Source organism: Polypterus senegalus, chromosome 6, assembly GCF_016835505.1.
Source record: "Polypterus senegalus isolate Bchr_013 chromosome 6, ASM1683550v1, whole genome shotgun sequence".
NCBI classification, from domain to species: Eukaryota; Metazoa; Chordata; class Cladistia; order Polypteriformes; family Polypteridae; genus Polypterus; species Polypterus senegalus.
This window is the reverse complement of record NC_053159.1, coordinates 24,371,148-24,388,795: the sequence shown is the minus strand read 5'-3', so window position 1 is coordinate 24,388,795 and position 17,648 is coordinate 24,371,148. Positions and strand designations below refer to the sequence as shown.

Genomic DNA, 17,648 nt, shown 5'->3' with positions numbered 1-17,648 from the left:
TAGTTCCTTGTAAGGTTTAAATATTCTTTTTAAGCATTAAAACAAGTTTGTTTTTTAAATTTCTTTCTAAATTCAGATTTTTTTTTAATGGAAACTCTTTAGAGGGCAATAACATACCTGCTCGCATGAGGGCAAAAAACATCACATCACAGACAACTACACTGAATATAACTTGAGATGTAATGTGAAATAATAACTGGAAAGTTCAGAGAATAAAAATGTGATTCTCATTTCAGTGACTTCAAGTTTTACAAGAAAGTTATTCATATGGGAGAAAATGTGCCTAGATTGGCATTTAATGTCATCAGACAGAAACAAAATAAAAATAAGAGGCAAGAACCCTTCAGGGAATAGATATCAATTAAAATTTACCAAAATACATGCTGTTTAGATGTAGTTTACTAAATCTTTAAATCGAGTGCTCACTGAAATGAAAAATAAAAGCAGGGTCTCAAAATATAGCTAGATTCTCTTTTCTTTGGTTCCTTGCCCCCAGGTCTTAATCTACCTTAGTGGTATCAAGTGTAAATAAATCTAGATTTCTGAGTGAAATCCCCGAGTCCCAGTACTTACAGTACATCTATATCATTACTGACATTAAGGGCGGAAGCGAGGGTCAAGTGACTGACTTAAGAGCTGGATTTCAAACCACAAGCTTTGCTATGTGACATGATCTGGTCCCTTTCTTGTATCATTATTCTGTTAAGATTTCTGTTAAATTCTAATTTACATGCAAGATCCTTTACAAGGAAGAATTCACTGGTGGTCTCTGCTAGCTTGATGCCTCACAAGGAAGAAGTATATGCCATTCCAACAGAGAAAGACACTGCATCTTATTGCATAAGGATTAACACAGAACATTCAGAAAGAGCAAATACAAGTTTGTTGAAAAATAATATCTGCATCCACTGACCATAACCCCACAAATATAAAGAGAAAAGGTCTGATCAGCCTACTCTCATGTGTAACATGTGTAAATCTCATTTAAAAAACAAGGCAATTTAGTCATTCAGCTGAAACTAGATAATTCTTTATGACAATAAAAATTAAAAGAGCATCCAAATGCTTGCAGCAAATGAAATCGACGATTCCACTTACAGCAGTTCAACAATTGTCAATATTAATTTTCCACTACTTAAAATTTGAGTGGATGACAGGCCATTCATCTGATAATTCTAAGTTAAGGGGCTTTCTGTTGAGCACAGTCCTGATCTGACCACAAAAGCTAGGATTCTAAACAGACTAGACATACAGATTTATTTTTACCTGTGCAAAGTGAAGCAATACTAATCTGGCACCTTAGTCTGGTCTGATTGAATATACAGGTCAAAAACTAAGAAGAGTCTCTGTTTATGTTTAAATAAAGATAAATAAAGGCCTCTTTGTAGCTAAAATCTATACATTTCTAAGTTCAAATTATAGCATTTCCTCATTGGTTTTTCCCTACTTAGTGATAATTTACTGAACTTTGGACTGTACTTATAAGAGTTACAATATCAGATACTGTACACTATTAAAGAAAAAAAAAAGTGCAGTTGGTATTGTCAGGAAAGTCCACAGTGATTGGTTGGTTGCAGAGGTCAAAGCTTAACATTGTTTTAAGGCAATACTAGTTCAAAATTAACAAACTTATAAAAAGTACAAAATAAAATTTTCATTATTGCCTAAAACAACATCTGGCTTTTGAATGTTTCAGGCATCTCCTACTAAAGTATATAAAATAAGGGGTACTATGGAGTTGTAATGGATCTTCTGATGAGATAGTGGTGGTAAAGCTTTATTTGGCAATCTACTTTGTATCTATTGTGAATGTGTTTAATATCCAAGTATACCCGTTAAACAGACTGAATTAGAGTAATGCTATCTGCCAAAACCTTCTTAACTCCTTACAGTCATCTTGAATTTTAAACTACACTGCCAGAGGCATTGTTGACTAATTTACTGGTAACATATCCACAGCATTCAGAGAATTTAACTAGGTATATCGGTGTTTAAATATTTAACTGGGTTAAACAAAGAAAGAATAACACTAGCTGTAAATGAACAAATAATTACTTGAAGTATGAATAGATATATCTGAATGAAAAACAAAGCCCCTGGAAAGATAACTGTATTTCCCCATGTAAAACAGAAGTCACACAGCATTTCTCACATGCCAGGCACTCAGTGCAGTTAATTACACCACAGGCCCACACAATTAAAGCCCTGCTAAACTGTTATAAAAAAAAAAAGAAAACTTTTTACAATGTGGACCAGGTAGCAATAAAAACCAACACAAAGTAACTAATATTACATTTTAAGCAATAGTATGAGAATATGCTTGGACATTTTGAATGAGGCATAAAATAACAGAAGGGAAGTGCTCATTAAATGTTGTGTACTCCACAAAATATCCCAAGTAGGGACAGAAAGAATATTTTTATATATAAATTTGTATTAGAGGAATTACCTCTCCTGGAACAGTACACAGTAGGGCAGCCCTCCTGGGCAGCTATGGCATCAAAAATTCCTGCAGGACACATTGGAAGTAAGAGTTTGATACAGCCCTGTTGGGTTCCGTGGCAGCTGCCAGAGGGAGCTGAAGAACCCTATAGTGAATTTCCATCACATCTGGGAGTGATTCCAGGTAACACTAATGAACCACCTGGATCACTCCCAGTAGCTGAATAAAAGGGGCCGCCTCACTCCAATCGAGGAGCCAGAGTCAGGAGGAGGTGGAGGCAAACGAAAGGAAGGATTTTGAGAGAGAAAGAGGGTGAGAGAGAGAAAAGAGAAGAAAAGGATGGTGCTTTGTACTTTGGTGCTGTGTTTACACAGTGTTGCTGTTGGGGAAACAAGACAAAAGTGTTTCTTTAGAGAAATAAAGTGTGTGCTGTGCTGGAACTTGTGTCTCTGCCAGTTTGTGATGGGTTAGGGCATCTGTACGCGCCCCGGTTGTTTACAATAATTACACACACACACATTACCTTTTTTCTTTAGAAATGCTTTCCTAGTGGCAACAGGGCTCTGACGAACTTTTTGGTTTTGCAAAAACTTCACTGCTGTTGAAATCTGCAAAAGTAATTTGATAAAAAAAACAAAATGAAGTCACATTTTGCTTTGTTACTAAACAATGCTTTGTTAAAACTGAACTTTCAGAATAAATAAACACACTTTATCACAAAACTAAATAACATAATTATTGAACAGTACAACCAATTATCATTTAGACCAGATTTAAGGAAAATAAAATATACATCCATTTAGAGACTGAAGTGCAAGGCAGGCTAAGTTTATGGTGTGAAAAATATATAGAAAAAAAAAAAAAAAGATGGTAGTTGAAATTATTATTTGTCTGAACATTACCAGAACTTCAACTGGCAGGAACATATCATAACAAGTTTAAAATTTAAACACATCTGAAAAACAAAGAGACTCCAGTGACCACATCTGTAAGTGCAATATACTCCACGGATTATCCCTTTGTTACAAGATAAATCTTAATTTCAACTTAATGTAGTTTACAAAGAATTAAAAAAATATATGTATCACTAATATCATTGACGACATTAATTTTAAGTGTGTAGCATGAAAGGAGGCTTTTAAAAAAGCAATGAACATGAAATAATATCTGTTTGACATCCATAAAGAGGATAAAAACTCCCGGTGAAAGGTGCTGTTGAAATGATTAGTTATCACACCTGCGGTCCCTTTGATTCAATTGTAAAAGTCATCTCTCTAATAGGTTAAAAGGTTTTGATTACTGTTCTTTTCTTAAAGTGGCTAGAATAAAAAAAAAAAAGTGATTGAGTATGCTGTCGTTAGTAATTGGTTTTGGAAAATGCATTGCATATACTAAAGAATAGCTTGAAAAGCAAGAATTAAATTTTCAAATCTACTTAAGTGCTAAACTAGCAGAGTTAAACGGAAACATTTTATTTATTTATATATTTATGTATTTCTTCAGAGCAAATAACCTAAAGTAGGAAGTGAAACATTTCTCTGACAGCCTGGGATTTCTACAATGACACTCTTCTGATTTGTAAAAGCACATCACAAGGATCTTAAAAACTGTCTCTAACCTATTCAAGCACTTTTAAAAAAATTAATAATTACACATATTCATTGTATGAAGAAACCTTCCCAAATAATAAACTTTTCTTTCTCTTTAAAGGATGAGTAATAATTAGTCATATGTATGTAATATAGTACCTACTACTGTGAGAAATATGTATGAAACCATTTACGCAAGGTTCATGTACAAATGAAGTTAACATGGAGTATGGCAATCAAATCAACAGACTGGTGGTAATAATATTTATAACAATATTACAAGTTGGAGCAAGCTTGGGAGTGAATTTCAGAATTGAAAATAGAAATCAAGACAAAGGTAAAGAAAGAGAGAATTGGTTCCCAATTAAAGAAAACATGAGTAGCAGTCTTATTTGAATCCATTAGCAGACGAAAGTTTCAAAATCCTTTACATTAAATGAGTTAGAGAAAATAATTATTGGCTTCATTAGCCTTAGTTGATTCAAATCACTATGGAAGGACAACTTTGCAAATATTACTAACACTGGTCATGTGACTTTGCTGACAATTTTCAAAAACACGTATCTACATATAGCAGCCCCTTTATGGGTGCCTTTTCTGACGAAATGGACCACATCTGACTTAGAATCATTTGTTATGGAAGAAGTAATCATAGCTAGAAGATGATGAAGAGCATGTTACTGGGACTGGGTAGATAGCACAGTGGTCACAATTCTAGACTAGGGAGAAAAACTACATAAATGGTCATAAAAAAAAACAGAATCAGACAGAAAAGTCTGATTACATACTGCATATTACATTCAATATACACATACAAAACAATGTATCCCACAGCTGTGTTTTTGTTTTTATAATCACTGAAGTGACTGTACTGAACAAACATGTTAAATCATAAAACTAATTAAATTAGATTCTTTTAGATGATGGAAAATATATTACTTGGTTTTTTTTATTTATTTATTCAGTAACACAGATATTCTACTCTGACATGACCCCAAAGCCCTACAAATTCAAGGTTTAAAAAAAAAAAAAAAAAAATCACAGTAACAGAAAGAAGGGGGAAAAACACTATGGTATGAGCTAACACAGAGTTACAAGTAGTTAAAACAGAGGAGGCCCAATACAGATATAGAAACACACATAAAACACAGAAAGTAAAAGTTGTATCAGTGTTTATATAGTAAGCCAGACTGTGTGTACTACACTGAAGACACAATGTTCAGGTTAGCCAATAGTGCATAGCTGAAACAGTGTTTTGGATATTTACTGGAAGACAGTATTTCAAACAGCAATGTCAGGACTATTACAACTATATTCAATATCAATAAAATAAACAAGCAGTACTGCATTTTAAGTGATACAATCATTGCCTTACCTAACCCCACCGCACCATCCAGTTCCATCAGACAAACAATTTACCCCCTAGATTTTCAATGTACTCACACTGCGGAAAAAAAAATTACCACAAATGTACACAAAAAATGCAATCACGTTTACCCATTAATCCCTACCGTTAACTTAGAAGTGCAACACATCTGAACAGGTACGGAAAGCATCACTTCTTTAAAAGTGGCATCTGGGATAGTAAATTTGTAAACTTATTTTGTTTTCTTTTTGACAAAACACGATTTATTTGTTTCGCTTTGTGATACTAGTTTTACCCGACAAGGTTAAATTCCCTCCATTGCCTCACTGTGTGGCCTTCACCAAGTTACTTAATCTACCATTGTTCCAACTGTAAAGATTTCTGTAAACAGCCTGAATGCAACACTCCTTGGATAACGGCATTAGATGAATATACAATGCTAGTACATAAATCTATTTCCATGCATCCATCCATTATCCAACCCTCTACATCCTAACACAGGGTCACAGAGGTCTGCTGGAGCCAATCCCAACCAATACAGGGAGCAAGGCAGGAACAAATACCTGGGCAGGGTGCCAGCCCAATGCAATAAATATATTTAGAATACAATAATAAAAGTAAGCTGAAAACACACTCAAAAGTGATAAAAGGGAAAATATTTTGTTTGCTTTCCTGTAGCCTTCTCTTTTTGAACATAATAAATGATTAAAATATATTATGTAAAAAAACAAAACAAGCACTGCTTACATAAGTACAATAATAACTTTTCTGCAATTGTTGACTGTTACTATTAATACTGGCAAATATTAAAAAGCCAGTAAACTCAGTGCAGAGGAAAAAGTGTGCATCTGCTCCGAAATGACACATAATCATCAGGAAATGCTACTCTCTCTAAGGATGACGTTGTGCTCTAGACACTTCCATCAATTATAACCTAATTTCATAGGTTTTAGTCTTGTCTACTTATTGACTTATAGATCACTATTGTTACAATATGGGTTACTACATACACTGAGCTTTTAAAATGAGGTCAACTTCATTTTTTATGTTACATTATGGAGTACATGTGCTTTGGCATCTTTAATAGCAGTGATAAATTAAAAGATGTCTTTACATTAAGCTACATCACTTTTCTGATTTGTTAAATTACCTAGCTGCAGGACAACTGTGCCTGGTTACACTTTGCCAAGGTATTTCAAATGAATGATATAATGTGTGTGCATGTGTATATAGCCTGAATGTTGTTATGGTGGGTGTGTGTGTGTGTGTATGGTTACATCTGTAAAAGCTCCTCATTCACAGACTTGTTTCTAGCTGTTCCAAGCAAGAATAGGTTCCAGCAATTAATGACACTATATTGATATAAATAGATGGTCACATCATTATGGTTTCCTTTTCAAAGTTTTAATGCAATGCCAGTTCTGTGGACTACACCATTTTTCTCTGGTTTCCTCTCTTACATGATACTTGCATATGAATATCAATGTGTGCATGTCCTTTCTTGGACATTTCCTAGAAAGTGATTTGAACTTGGAGCAATTTCAGACGCAAAAGGTTTCAAAAAGTCTAAAAGTGCTAAAAATGTATAAATTAACTGAATGCATACACGTGGTTACTTTTGCCCAAAAGGGTTAGTTACAGTATGCCTATGTAACTAAGTGGTCAACTAAAATTTCACTTTATTAGCTGAAGGCATTTTTAATAAAATTAGAACTATTCAAATTTTAATTTAAACCACTTTTCCCACTTATAAATAGCAGAGAGATAAACAATCAGGTTGCACAGAAACCTCAAACAACATTATTTAACATAGGTTATGTGATATAGCCACATGCATCATAAGCAATCGCATCTCTGTAGCAGCAAACATTCTAAAAAAAAAAAAAGGAAAGGTGAATTGTCTGTATTTGGGTCTTGCATTTGTTTTATGGGCAAATTAAAATGTCTTTCATCTCTTTCGGATTTATTTAGAACAGTGCTCATATAAGAAAGAACAAAAACTGGAAGCTTTTCCCTTGTAGATTTCAGTTTTATCTTGACCTGTCAAGATTAATCTCTGCACTCAATATGCCTCAATCTTCATATCCAAGACAGTAAGACAACAAAACTTTACAACAAATATTAAGCACTACAATATTTAAGGTTCCTTACTAAAAAAAAATAAATATACATTCTTTTAAACGCAAAGGTAGCTTTTTCCCACACACACAATGGAATATCAATACTGAATCATTATGAAAACGTATCTCAAAAAATCATAACTTGTCTCCGTTTATTGTTCTAAAAATGAAAATACACCAAAAACAGTTCAAGACACAATATTTACTCATGCAGGGAAACAAACACGTCCTGGCCAGCAATATACAAAATATGTTAATAACTTCTAAAACATCTTCTCATTCCTTTAAAATAAAAAATAATTTAACAGAATTTAAATGTACTTCTACCATAACTAAGGGATAAAAGTAATAAAATGACAATGACTCATTATAAAATTGTTTCAGAAACATTCTTCTTAAAATGACTAATAACATTTTCAAAACTTTGTAACATGCACAATTGGCTTTCCTGTCAAAAAGCAAAAACTGCTATCAAAAGCATCTTCCTTGAAGTATTAAAGAATGTAGAGCTTATCGGAAATTATTTTCCATGCCTTGTCTTTTTTGTTACGTCACTACAACACTGCATTTAATGAACTGGCAGTAACGGTATTGACAAATCCAAACAATTAAGAAAAGCATCATGCTCCAAACAGCTTTTCTAAAATGAATATGTATTGCAGTCTGGCCCTTGACTAACATCTACTTTTTCTTTTAAGTGTGGCATAAGGTACTGTCCACTAACACAAGTCCATACAACAGGAAAAGACTGTTTGAGGTATAAACAAGAAGCATAACACAGTGAAAAAACTAATTCTCCAGAGCGTTTATAGCTTTAAGAAAGGAAAATGGTGAAGTGTTGAATCTTGACTACATTTCTGCACTGACTTACAGTGGGCAATTTGATAGTATAGCACTGCCAAAGCTGCAATTTTAGGCATAAGCAACAGAAATAAAAAATGAGTAATAAAAATTTTAGGGTTTTCTATTTAAAAAAAAAAAAAAAAAAGACAAGAAAAAAGCTTTCGTTCAAATGTCGCAATGCAGACGTGATACTATATTTACAGGACTATGAGCAATTATGGGTCAGGTTTCAACAAAAATACACTGCTGGACTATAAAATGTACAAAAACTCTGAACTAAATGGTATGTGCTGTACAGACAATCTGAATAAATTCAGTTTCTTTGGTCTTGAGAAGACGAGACACATAATCCAATAAATGAACAGAAGCCTTTCAGCAATGAAACTCACGTGCAGAGGACAACATAAAAAAGGTAAAGTGAGTTTATGATGAAAAGCAACAAGTGTTTTTTTTTTATTTTTATGCATAGGGCATGCTTCTCTTGCTGCTATGACAGACACCAAACCATTTTTGGACGTGAAAACCTGGGGCGTACTGTTAAGTCGCAAAATGAATAAGAGGAACTGAAAAAAAGACAGACTGAAAGGTCTCTGCTTTTTCATTTTATACATTATACTTGTGCCCTTGGAGGCAAAGAAGCATACTTCCTCCAGCAGTATCCTCAGATACTAAAAATGCCAGCCTGTGCATTTTGTTTTTAATAGACAGGCTTGCAGATAATTGTTTGGCCTTTGTGTGTGAGCTTGATCCTTTGATTATTGTCAACTTCAAAAGGCACAGAAACAGGTTTAAAAAACAGATGGTGGGTACATCTGTAGTTCTTTACTCCTTTTTAATGCCTGACAACATATGTTCATTAGATTCATTTTAGAGTCAAATACCATAATATGAGTTAGAGGTATGGTTTGCTTTAATTGATAATCCTTACAGGTGGTGGGGGGAGGGGTTACCATGAAAAAGTCCAACATGTTGCGTTTGTCATGTAACAGATGTTCAGATGTACCCATACAATCCTTAAAATGGTTCATACATTTTGCAAGAGAATTCTGAACTACTGCACCATAAATTATATCATTTTAACATAAAAAATCATAATGAGATCTTAAAAATATTGAGACCTTAGAGATAAGTAATATTCTCAAGAAACTAACCATTTCAGATTTCATTACTCTTGTACACTTTACATGTTAATACATCTTTAGGTAAGCATCAAGAGTTGCAGAAAACAAAAGACAAATGACAACATTTTATTTGTCTAACCCGGAGGAGTGCACATTTTTGTGCAACAAAAACTATTAATTAAAAAAGATTTAAGAAAAGTAAACACTACAGGAACACTCCTCCATACTCTACTCCTTTTTTCCCGCCCATGATAGCATTAAAACCCCCATTTTACTCATTTTCTTTTTATGGCTTCTGAATTACAAACATGTAGCTTGCTAAATCAACTAAGGTGAAAAGGCTAGCTTGTTCAAGTAATTAAATACATCGAGTAAATTAAATACTATCCGGTCCTTAAAATTATTTACTATTCAGAATGCCATATCAAACAGTTAAAGGCACGGAGCTCTTTGACAAATACAGAAAAAACATAAAATATGCCTAATATTTTTTTTTTCAGATATTCTAAAACAAATGGCCAGCATCAAATATTTTAAAGCAGAGTCAAAGATCTAATTCCATCTCTAGGAGGCAGCAGACAGAAAGAAGAGCACAAAACAGTCTGCTTGAGAGAAAACCCCAAAGTAGATAGAGTCATTAGTATGTCTGGGTGTTCAGCTACAGTGCAAATCAATTCATTTAAAAGCGCCTGTACATTTATGGAAAATCACCACTGATGTAATAAAAGGCTCATAAGACATGAAAAAATTGTGTTAAGCCAGTTTCAGATTCCTGCCAAACAATGATTCAGAAGAATAAGGTGCAAAAAAATGAAGCTTTATTTTAATTAGCAGGCTTCATGAGTGATTTGATAACGGTAGCTGTTGCCTGGCTGCTTCAGCAAGATGGGCTACTGATAAAGGAAGCCAAGAGATTGAAAGGCGTTTTGATATAATTAGACATTTCCTGTTACCTTTAATAACATGATACACTGAATAGTAGTTTTTGTTAGTTTTAAATACGTTTATAATAAGAACACAAAAAAGAAAAAATGGAAAAGAACTTGAGAAGAACTTAATGTATAAGCTTGGTTCCTTTGGGAACATTACAGATTTTGTTAGTCCATAACTAAAGACTTCCACTGACCATGCTGCTTGAGGTGCTAGAAGACTGTTACAACCTAGTGGAATTCACATTGATGTCAATCTAAAGGAAGAGTTCTCCTAACCCCTCGGCAAAGAGTCAACTGTTATTTTGAATTCCATTTCTTCATGTTAATTAATGCACATATGCACTTAGCTTGTTTGTTTTCTGGGGAAAGGCGAGTAGTCTACATTTAGTGTCAAGAAATTCTTAAAAATTATCCGTTACACACTGAACACAGCAGATTTTAATAAGACAATCCTACAAATAAGAAATGTGACCACTCCAGACCAGCACAAATCAAGATAAACCAACATTTTTCAAACTGGAATGACTATACACTCCCAAACCAAAGAGATTTTATTTCATTGTGGGTCATAGACAAATGTATACATTTGCAAAGTGCAACTATAAAATATGTTACCTAGTCAAAGTGACAGGAATATAAAAGAAAACAATATATCAGTAACCATAAAATATGCAACATGTCTTTGTTGACCTAAGAGAATAGTTTTAACAAGATGACTTCTGGATTTACAATTTATTCATACACTTAAAAGGATAAGACCCAAAGAATAACATTCTGGAAGTCTTAGTGGCAAGTATTATCACTTTTCAGGACTTGGACTCTAGGTTAATTTCTAGCTAGGATCCCCTTTCTGAGAAGGTTGCATGTCTTCCCATGTTTATTTGAGTATTCAACAACAGTTCAGAAATAAACACATAGGGAGTGTGTATGAATGTGCATTAAATCATTAAGTGTATCTTTTACGGACAGAGAGCCAATCTACCCCATTTTGGTTGTTACACTGTATGATCTGTTATTAAAATAGACTCGGCTTCTGTGTAACCACACCCTGGGAAGAAATAAAATTAAAAAAAAAAAACTGATCTGTGAAATGGAGTATGTGTATCCTCTATGTTTTGGGCACCGGAAAAGACATGCATTAAAAAGCTGTTAGTTTTAAGTTTGGGTCAATAATTTTTATGAAATAAACGTTGTTTCTAATACAAGTTACTCATACTTTATGCTTTACCTTTTTTGTAAAAGAGTTTAAAAATTTAAGTGTACTGCCAGTATGGGTTTGCCTGCTTGGTTCTTGAACTCCTGCGTAACGTGTGTTCCTCAGGTATTTTCATTTTCATGCCCAACCATTCTTTTTCTCTTTTATGACTCTGGTCACTTCCTCCTTCCAGTAACACTTCACACCAGCTCACATCTTGACTGTAGACTCAGGAGAAGTACACCTTCAGGCAGTTACACATCTTCTCCTGGGGTCACATTCAGCCAAGCTTGGAATTACTTCAGGGGTTAGGGTGTACTTAAAATTCTTATATGTCGCCATCATAAAGTGCCCTCCAATAGTGCAGTAGATTGTTAACCCTCTGAATCTTATGTAGGCTTTTTAGAATGAAGTGCTTTGGAAAGCTCCTTGACTATTTAAAATCTCCACGTTGCCTCAATCCTCCCTGTACCAGAAGATGAGTTTTCATCTGACAGGCTGAACAGTAATTACCAGCCTCCAGGTAGTTTGTGAATGTCTCTGTCCTTAGAAGAACAGTATGGTCCCATGTCTCCTTACCTGTGACCATTTGCTAGCCACTAAATGTATTCCCTTTTCTTGCCAACACTGTGTAGCCATTTCTTCTCTATGAGCTGAGCGTCAGGCATCATAACACTTTCTGGCTTGCCAGCCATCTGGTGACCTAGTGGAACATTACAATGAATGTACCAACATAGAACATATTGTTTTTATGTGCCCTTTTTTCCCCTGACACTGGCACATCTTGTTGCTCTAGCCCTGTCAGTGTGAGGCATTCTCCCTCCTAAAGGTTTTCCAGGGGCTTCAGCTCTCCTTATAGCACCCTAGAGGTGAGAAAGGATGTCAGCTTTCTTAGTGAGAATGTTGTCAGCAAGTATAAACAGTTCAATACAAAAAACGTTTATTCACTTGATAGGCTGCAAGTTATTTTTTAATACTGGGTGTTGTATGAGATTATGAATTGTAACTTGGCATTTATAGTACATTCACAATGAAATGTTACCAAACTCTTAGCTTCAAAGGCAGCATAAATGGGATGATACTGAATCCTTCTTCAGCATGTGGAGGAAAAAAAGAATTAATGGTGAGATCTTAACTAAAATTGATTAGTGTGTGCAGAGAGGGTAGGTAATAATAATGATACAAATAGAAAGATAGTATGGATATGCCATCATTCGTATAAATGTGGATGAATGGTATTTGACTGTGTAAGATCAAACATTTGTCCATACAGGTGTCAAAAAAAATACCAGCGCAAAATAAACCACATTCTACTTGAACTGTGTATTTACAAATGAAAAGTATCTTCTGAAGACTGCATCAATATAACTAGATCACAGAAAGTGTATAACTACAACAAATCATAATTTGGCTTTTTCTGGTAAACAAAGGCACTTTTTCCAGCAGCAGAGCAATTATCCTTTTGTTTGTACAGTTCTCTTGGTAATTATTTATTATGCGTCGCTAATACTCAGTAGCTGACTTAGTTTAGTGTATGGGATGTGCTTAGTTTACACTCAGTTTAATTATTTCACATTTGTAAATTTGCAGTTTAGATTATACACTTAATTTTCACACTGTTCCTATATCCACACATTTGTCCTGCTAATGCTATTTTATAACTGAGTTACTTTTATTACTTGTCTCACCTTGTGTATTTATCTCACTTAATGTACTGCATGTAGTCTAAAATGAAATGCTTAGTGATGTTGCACACCATTAAAGGAGCCCCATAAACAAGGAGTGATAAAATTAACTACCACATCATTGACATGTGGACATATGACTGGAGAGTATATATTAGGCTGCAGTTTTATTTTACAGAGATATATGTCTTAAACAAAAATTGTGCAAATAATAAATATTATGGTATAACTCAAACTTACAGAAGATTTTTTTAAACTATGGTTATCCCAGTGTCATTATAAAAGAAAAGAAAAAAACAGTCGTGCCCATTTCGGAATTTCAGTTGTGCTCTCATTTCCTAAACTTGACACCATTTTTTTTTTTTACTGCATCTAAAATTGTGAACCAAAATTGTTTCAGACACATGAAATGGTTTTCCCTAACAACACTCATTTTTTATAGAAGTTACCATGTTTATCTCCATCTATGATTAGTTATGACACTCAAAAAAGTTTTAATGAGAGTGTTTCAAAAATGACAACTAACATGTCAGTTCAATGCTTTGATAAACCTAAAAGTGGAAGAGATAATAAGAACAAATCAAAGAGTACTTTTCTGTTTCTATACTTATCTAAATGTTTGCTAGCTACCAACCTATGTGCTTAACCTTCAAGTGCATATGAATAGTACAATACAACTTGTTAAATAGCATGTTAGTTAACTTAGTCAAGTATACTAGTTCATATAGTGTCCTTCATAATGTTTGTGAAAATAAATTTTTCCTCGATTTACCCCCTCTGCTTCACAGTTTACGGCTAGTTAAACGATCTAAGCCATTGTTCAGGTACGTAGGTGTGGAGGCTGGAAACAATATTTGTTCCAGCTGCTTGTAGCCTGCTTTTGTTAAGGTATTCAGAGGTTCAGCACTTGCAATGGATTGGTCCCAGCAGTGTGCAGGTTGCCACAAGGTACTCAGAGGTCTAGTGTTAAATCATTTCAGTGGTGGAAGTAGTACTGTTAAGTTCCTTTACATTTGACCTTGTATATCAGCATACTTAGCAAGTGAACATAGCAGTAACTTACAACTATGCCTATTCTGAGCACTCATTAGTGAAACATAAATAAAACATAAGGTAATTTTACAGACATACATATCAAGTGTTTTCACACCTTTCTATATCTCTGAGACCACAAAACACCTGCATGGTTTCTATGCCACTGGAATCAGGGACCAGTAACAGTGTCCATCTGTGCTTATTAAAATTACAGACTAAATTGATTTAAACCATCTTACTTGTAAAGCAATTAAAGAAAAGAACACTATAACAATGTGCTTCTATGACAAAAAATATCTACAATAGACAGAACATTTCAGTACAGTGAAAATATAGATCACAAGAACTTAATTTTGATCAAATAATAAGTACATTATGCATTGATAAATAGCAGTGTATCTGTCTGCGGAGAGAGTGTAGACCTTGTTGAGAGGTTTACTTACCTCAGTGTTGACATTCCTGTCTCTTGTAACTCTTCCTGTTAAGTCTGTAGATGGATTGGGAGAGTATAGGAGGTCAGGAGGTCGCTGGAAAGGGGTATGTGGAGTTCCAGATATCTATGCAAAAGGATGAAGGTCCAGATCTTTAGAGTCCTTGTGCTTCATGTCTTGCTATATGGTTGCAAGACATGGATGCTATCCAGTGACGTGAGACGAAGACTGGACACCTTCAGTACTGTGTCACTTTGTAGAATCCTTGGGTAACACTGGTTTGACTTTGTGTCGAATGAGCAGTTGCTCATGTAGTCCCAAATGAGGCACATTACCTGCATTGTGAAGGAGCGTCATTTACGGCACTACAGCCATGAGGCGCAATTCCCAATTGCTCATTGTTAAGGAACCGAGTGGCTGGACCAGGCCAAGGGGATGTCCACATAACACCTGGCTGCGGCACATAGATGGTCATTTTCGGAGGGTGGGACTAGACCACATGTCTGCCTGGGGGGTTGCCAACCAAGATCCCAAGCTATTTCATCATGTGGTTAATGCAGCAATGAGCTGCAACAGTGCATGCTCCCCAACCTAACTTAACCTGACCTGACATTCAGTCTGCCTAAACCCTGAAAAATAAATTTTAATAAACACAAGGCATGATCAAAGATTTTTGTGTGCAATAATTACTTAAAACAACAGCTCCTTTAAAATTTAAAACTTCTTTCATACTGGGTTTGTCCTTTATATTCAGATATATTGATGTATCTGATAAAGCACCTGTATAAAAAATAAGCATGTTATCTTTTTTACAAAATCAAACAAATACACACAGTAAAACTACTGAATATGCCACATAATTTTTATTGTTTGTGTATTTGCAGCATTAGCTCTAAAGAAAATAGTTGATTTTTAAAAGTGGTTAACACTATGTCTGTGCATGTTTGCCTCACTGGATCCAGCTTAGGTCCAAGAAGGGAAAGAAGATCCCAGAATGTATTGGCTGTTTATGTTGTTTGAAGCTTCAATAATGACAAGAATGAGAATAGATATATGGTGCTCCACACATGATGTTTTACACAATTATGAAAGGACATTTAAAAGCAACTTACCAATGGTAAAGACTGTCATCTTTTGGTCAATGTAGTTACTTATTATTAATATAATTATTTATTTATTTTTTATGCCATTAAACATGAGGGATTTTTAACCTGTGGTTATAAATATTGTGTCTTTGAAAGTTGTGCAATTCAAGATTGTGTTAAAACTCTGTACTAATTTATAAAATAACAGTATGACAAGGAGATAATTAAATGCTTGATCATTGATTACCAAGGTGATCTTGAAGCTCATCTGAGCCAACAGTCTTTTTCAGTGAACTACTTTTGTATTTATATTATCTAACATGTCAACTGTTCTGTTGGTTACCATACATTTAGTAAGAACAGTGTGATATATTTTAGAAATTACCCATAGTCTGGTTAAAGAAATCTCAGACTCTGATAATCTACCCCATAAACACACATACCATAAAACTGTTTCTGAAACAGGAAGCACACACACACACATTCCACAAAAAAAACCCATTAAGAAATATCCAAATCAAATAGTAAAGATATGTATTAAGAACTGCACGCAGACAGTATACTGTTCACAAAAATAAAACTGAAAAATTCCAAATGAAGATGATTCACTAAAGGCAAGGATCAAAAACAGATTATAATATATGTCATGAGCAAAATATATTTTAGCACTGCAAACTGAGCTACTCATGTAACAAGGCAATTTAAGACATAAGTGTAGCAATTTAGTAAATGGATACCTTAGCAGGCCTGTAACTGGCCAAAATGTTTTTATACAATAATTTAATTCAAAAACACTTCACAAAGTAAAAGTAATCAATTATAATTACTTGATTTTTTTTCCTAATGACATAAAAATGAATGGACTATCATTGATCTTTTTCCTTTCTTTACAGCGACACTGCATTCCTGTAATCAGTATTTTTTTTTTTTTTACTTTGGGTCTGATGACAGGGCACAGAAGAAATAAGGAGGTGTTTTCAGGCACTGGAGACTCAAGAGACTGAAAACCATATCTAATCCTATGAAGGTGCTGGAAATGTGGAAGAGCACAACTGTCAAAAATAATAGACACTCTGTAAAACATTTATATTGATACGATATTTGGTTATAAGATTTATATTGAATAGTCTGTGTGTACTGCACTTCTGCATTGCTTTTCAAATCATATCCAATTCGACACTATACTCATATAATGTGGTCTAGTGACTATGAAGATAAACTTGAGACAAGGTCATGGGTTCAAATACCGCTTTCCACTCATTGAGGTTTCCTCAGAGTTAATTAGTTCAACTGTGCATTTTCTGTTTGTAAAATAAGAGCAAAGCTAAATACAACTGTGGAAGATTGGAGTATGCTGATAATTCTGTGGTGTTTTCACTATGAAAGACTCCATTTGTGAAATAAGGATTAAGGCCACAGCATGACAGTAAAACCAGATAATTAAGGAAGAAAGGCTATGAAATACTGCAAGAACAACAACATTTATTTATATAGTACATTTTCATACAAATAATGAAGCTCGAAGTGCTTTACATGATGAAGAAAGAGAAAAAAGACAAAGTAAGAATTAAAATCAGAGAACACTAATTAACATAGAATAAAAGTAAGGTCCGATGGCCAGGGAGTCACAAAAAAACAAACAAAAAAAAACTCCAGATGGCTGAAGAAAAAAGAAAATCTGCAGGGGTTCCAGGCCATGAGATCGCCCAGCCCCCTCTAGGCATTCTACCTAACATAAATGATCAGTCCTCAGAAGGTACTATATTTAGTACTCAAAGCTGAATACGCCCTAAAATGTGCTAG

The 17,648-nt window shown here is 34.4% G+C and overlaps 1 protein-coding gene across 3 annotated transcripts in view; it reads right to left on the bottom strand.

Moving 5' to 3' along the window:
• Nucleotides 1-17,648, bottom strand: part of pex14 (peroxisomal biogenesis factor 14) — a 284,454-nt gene that overhangs the window by 144,963 nt on the left and 121,843 nt on the right. For all 3 annotated transcript variants that reach the window (XM_039755605.1, XM_039755606.1, XM_039755607.1), the window contains exon 3: nt 2,967-3,051. In XM_039755605.1, the coding sequence (XP_039611539.1) occupies nt 2,967-3,051 (85 nt within the window). The remainder of the gene's footprint in view (nt 1-2,966; nt 3,052-17,648) is intronic.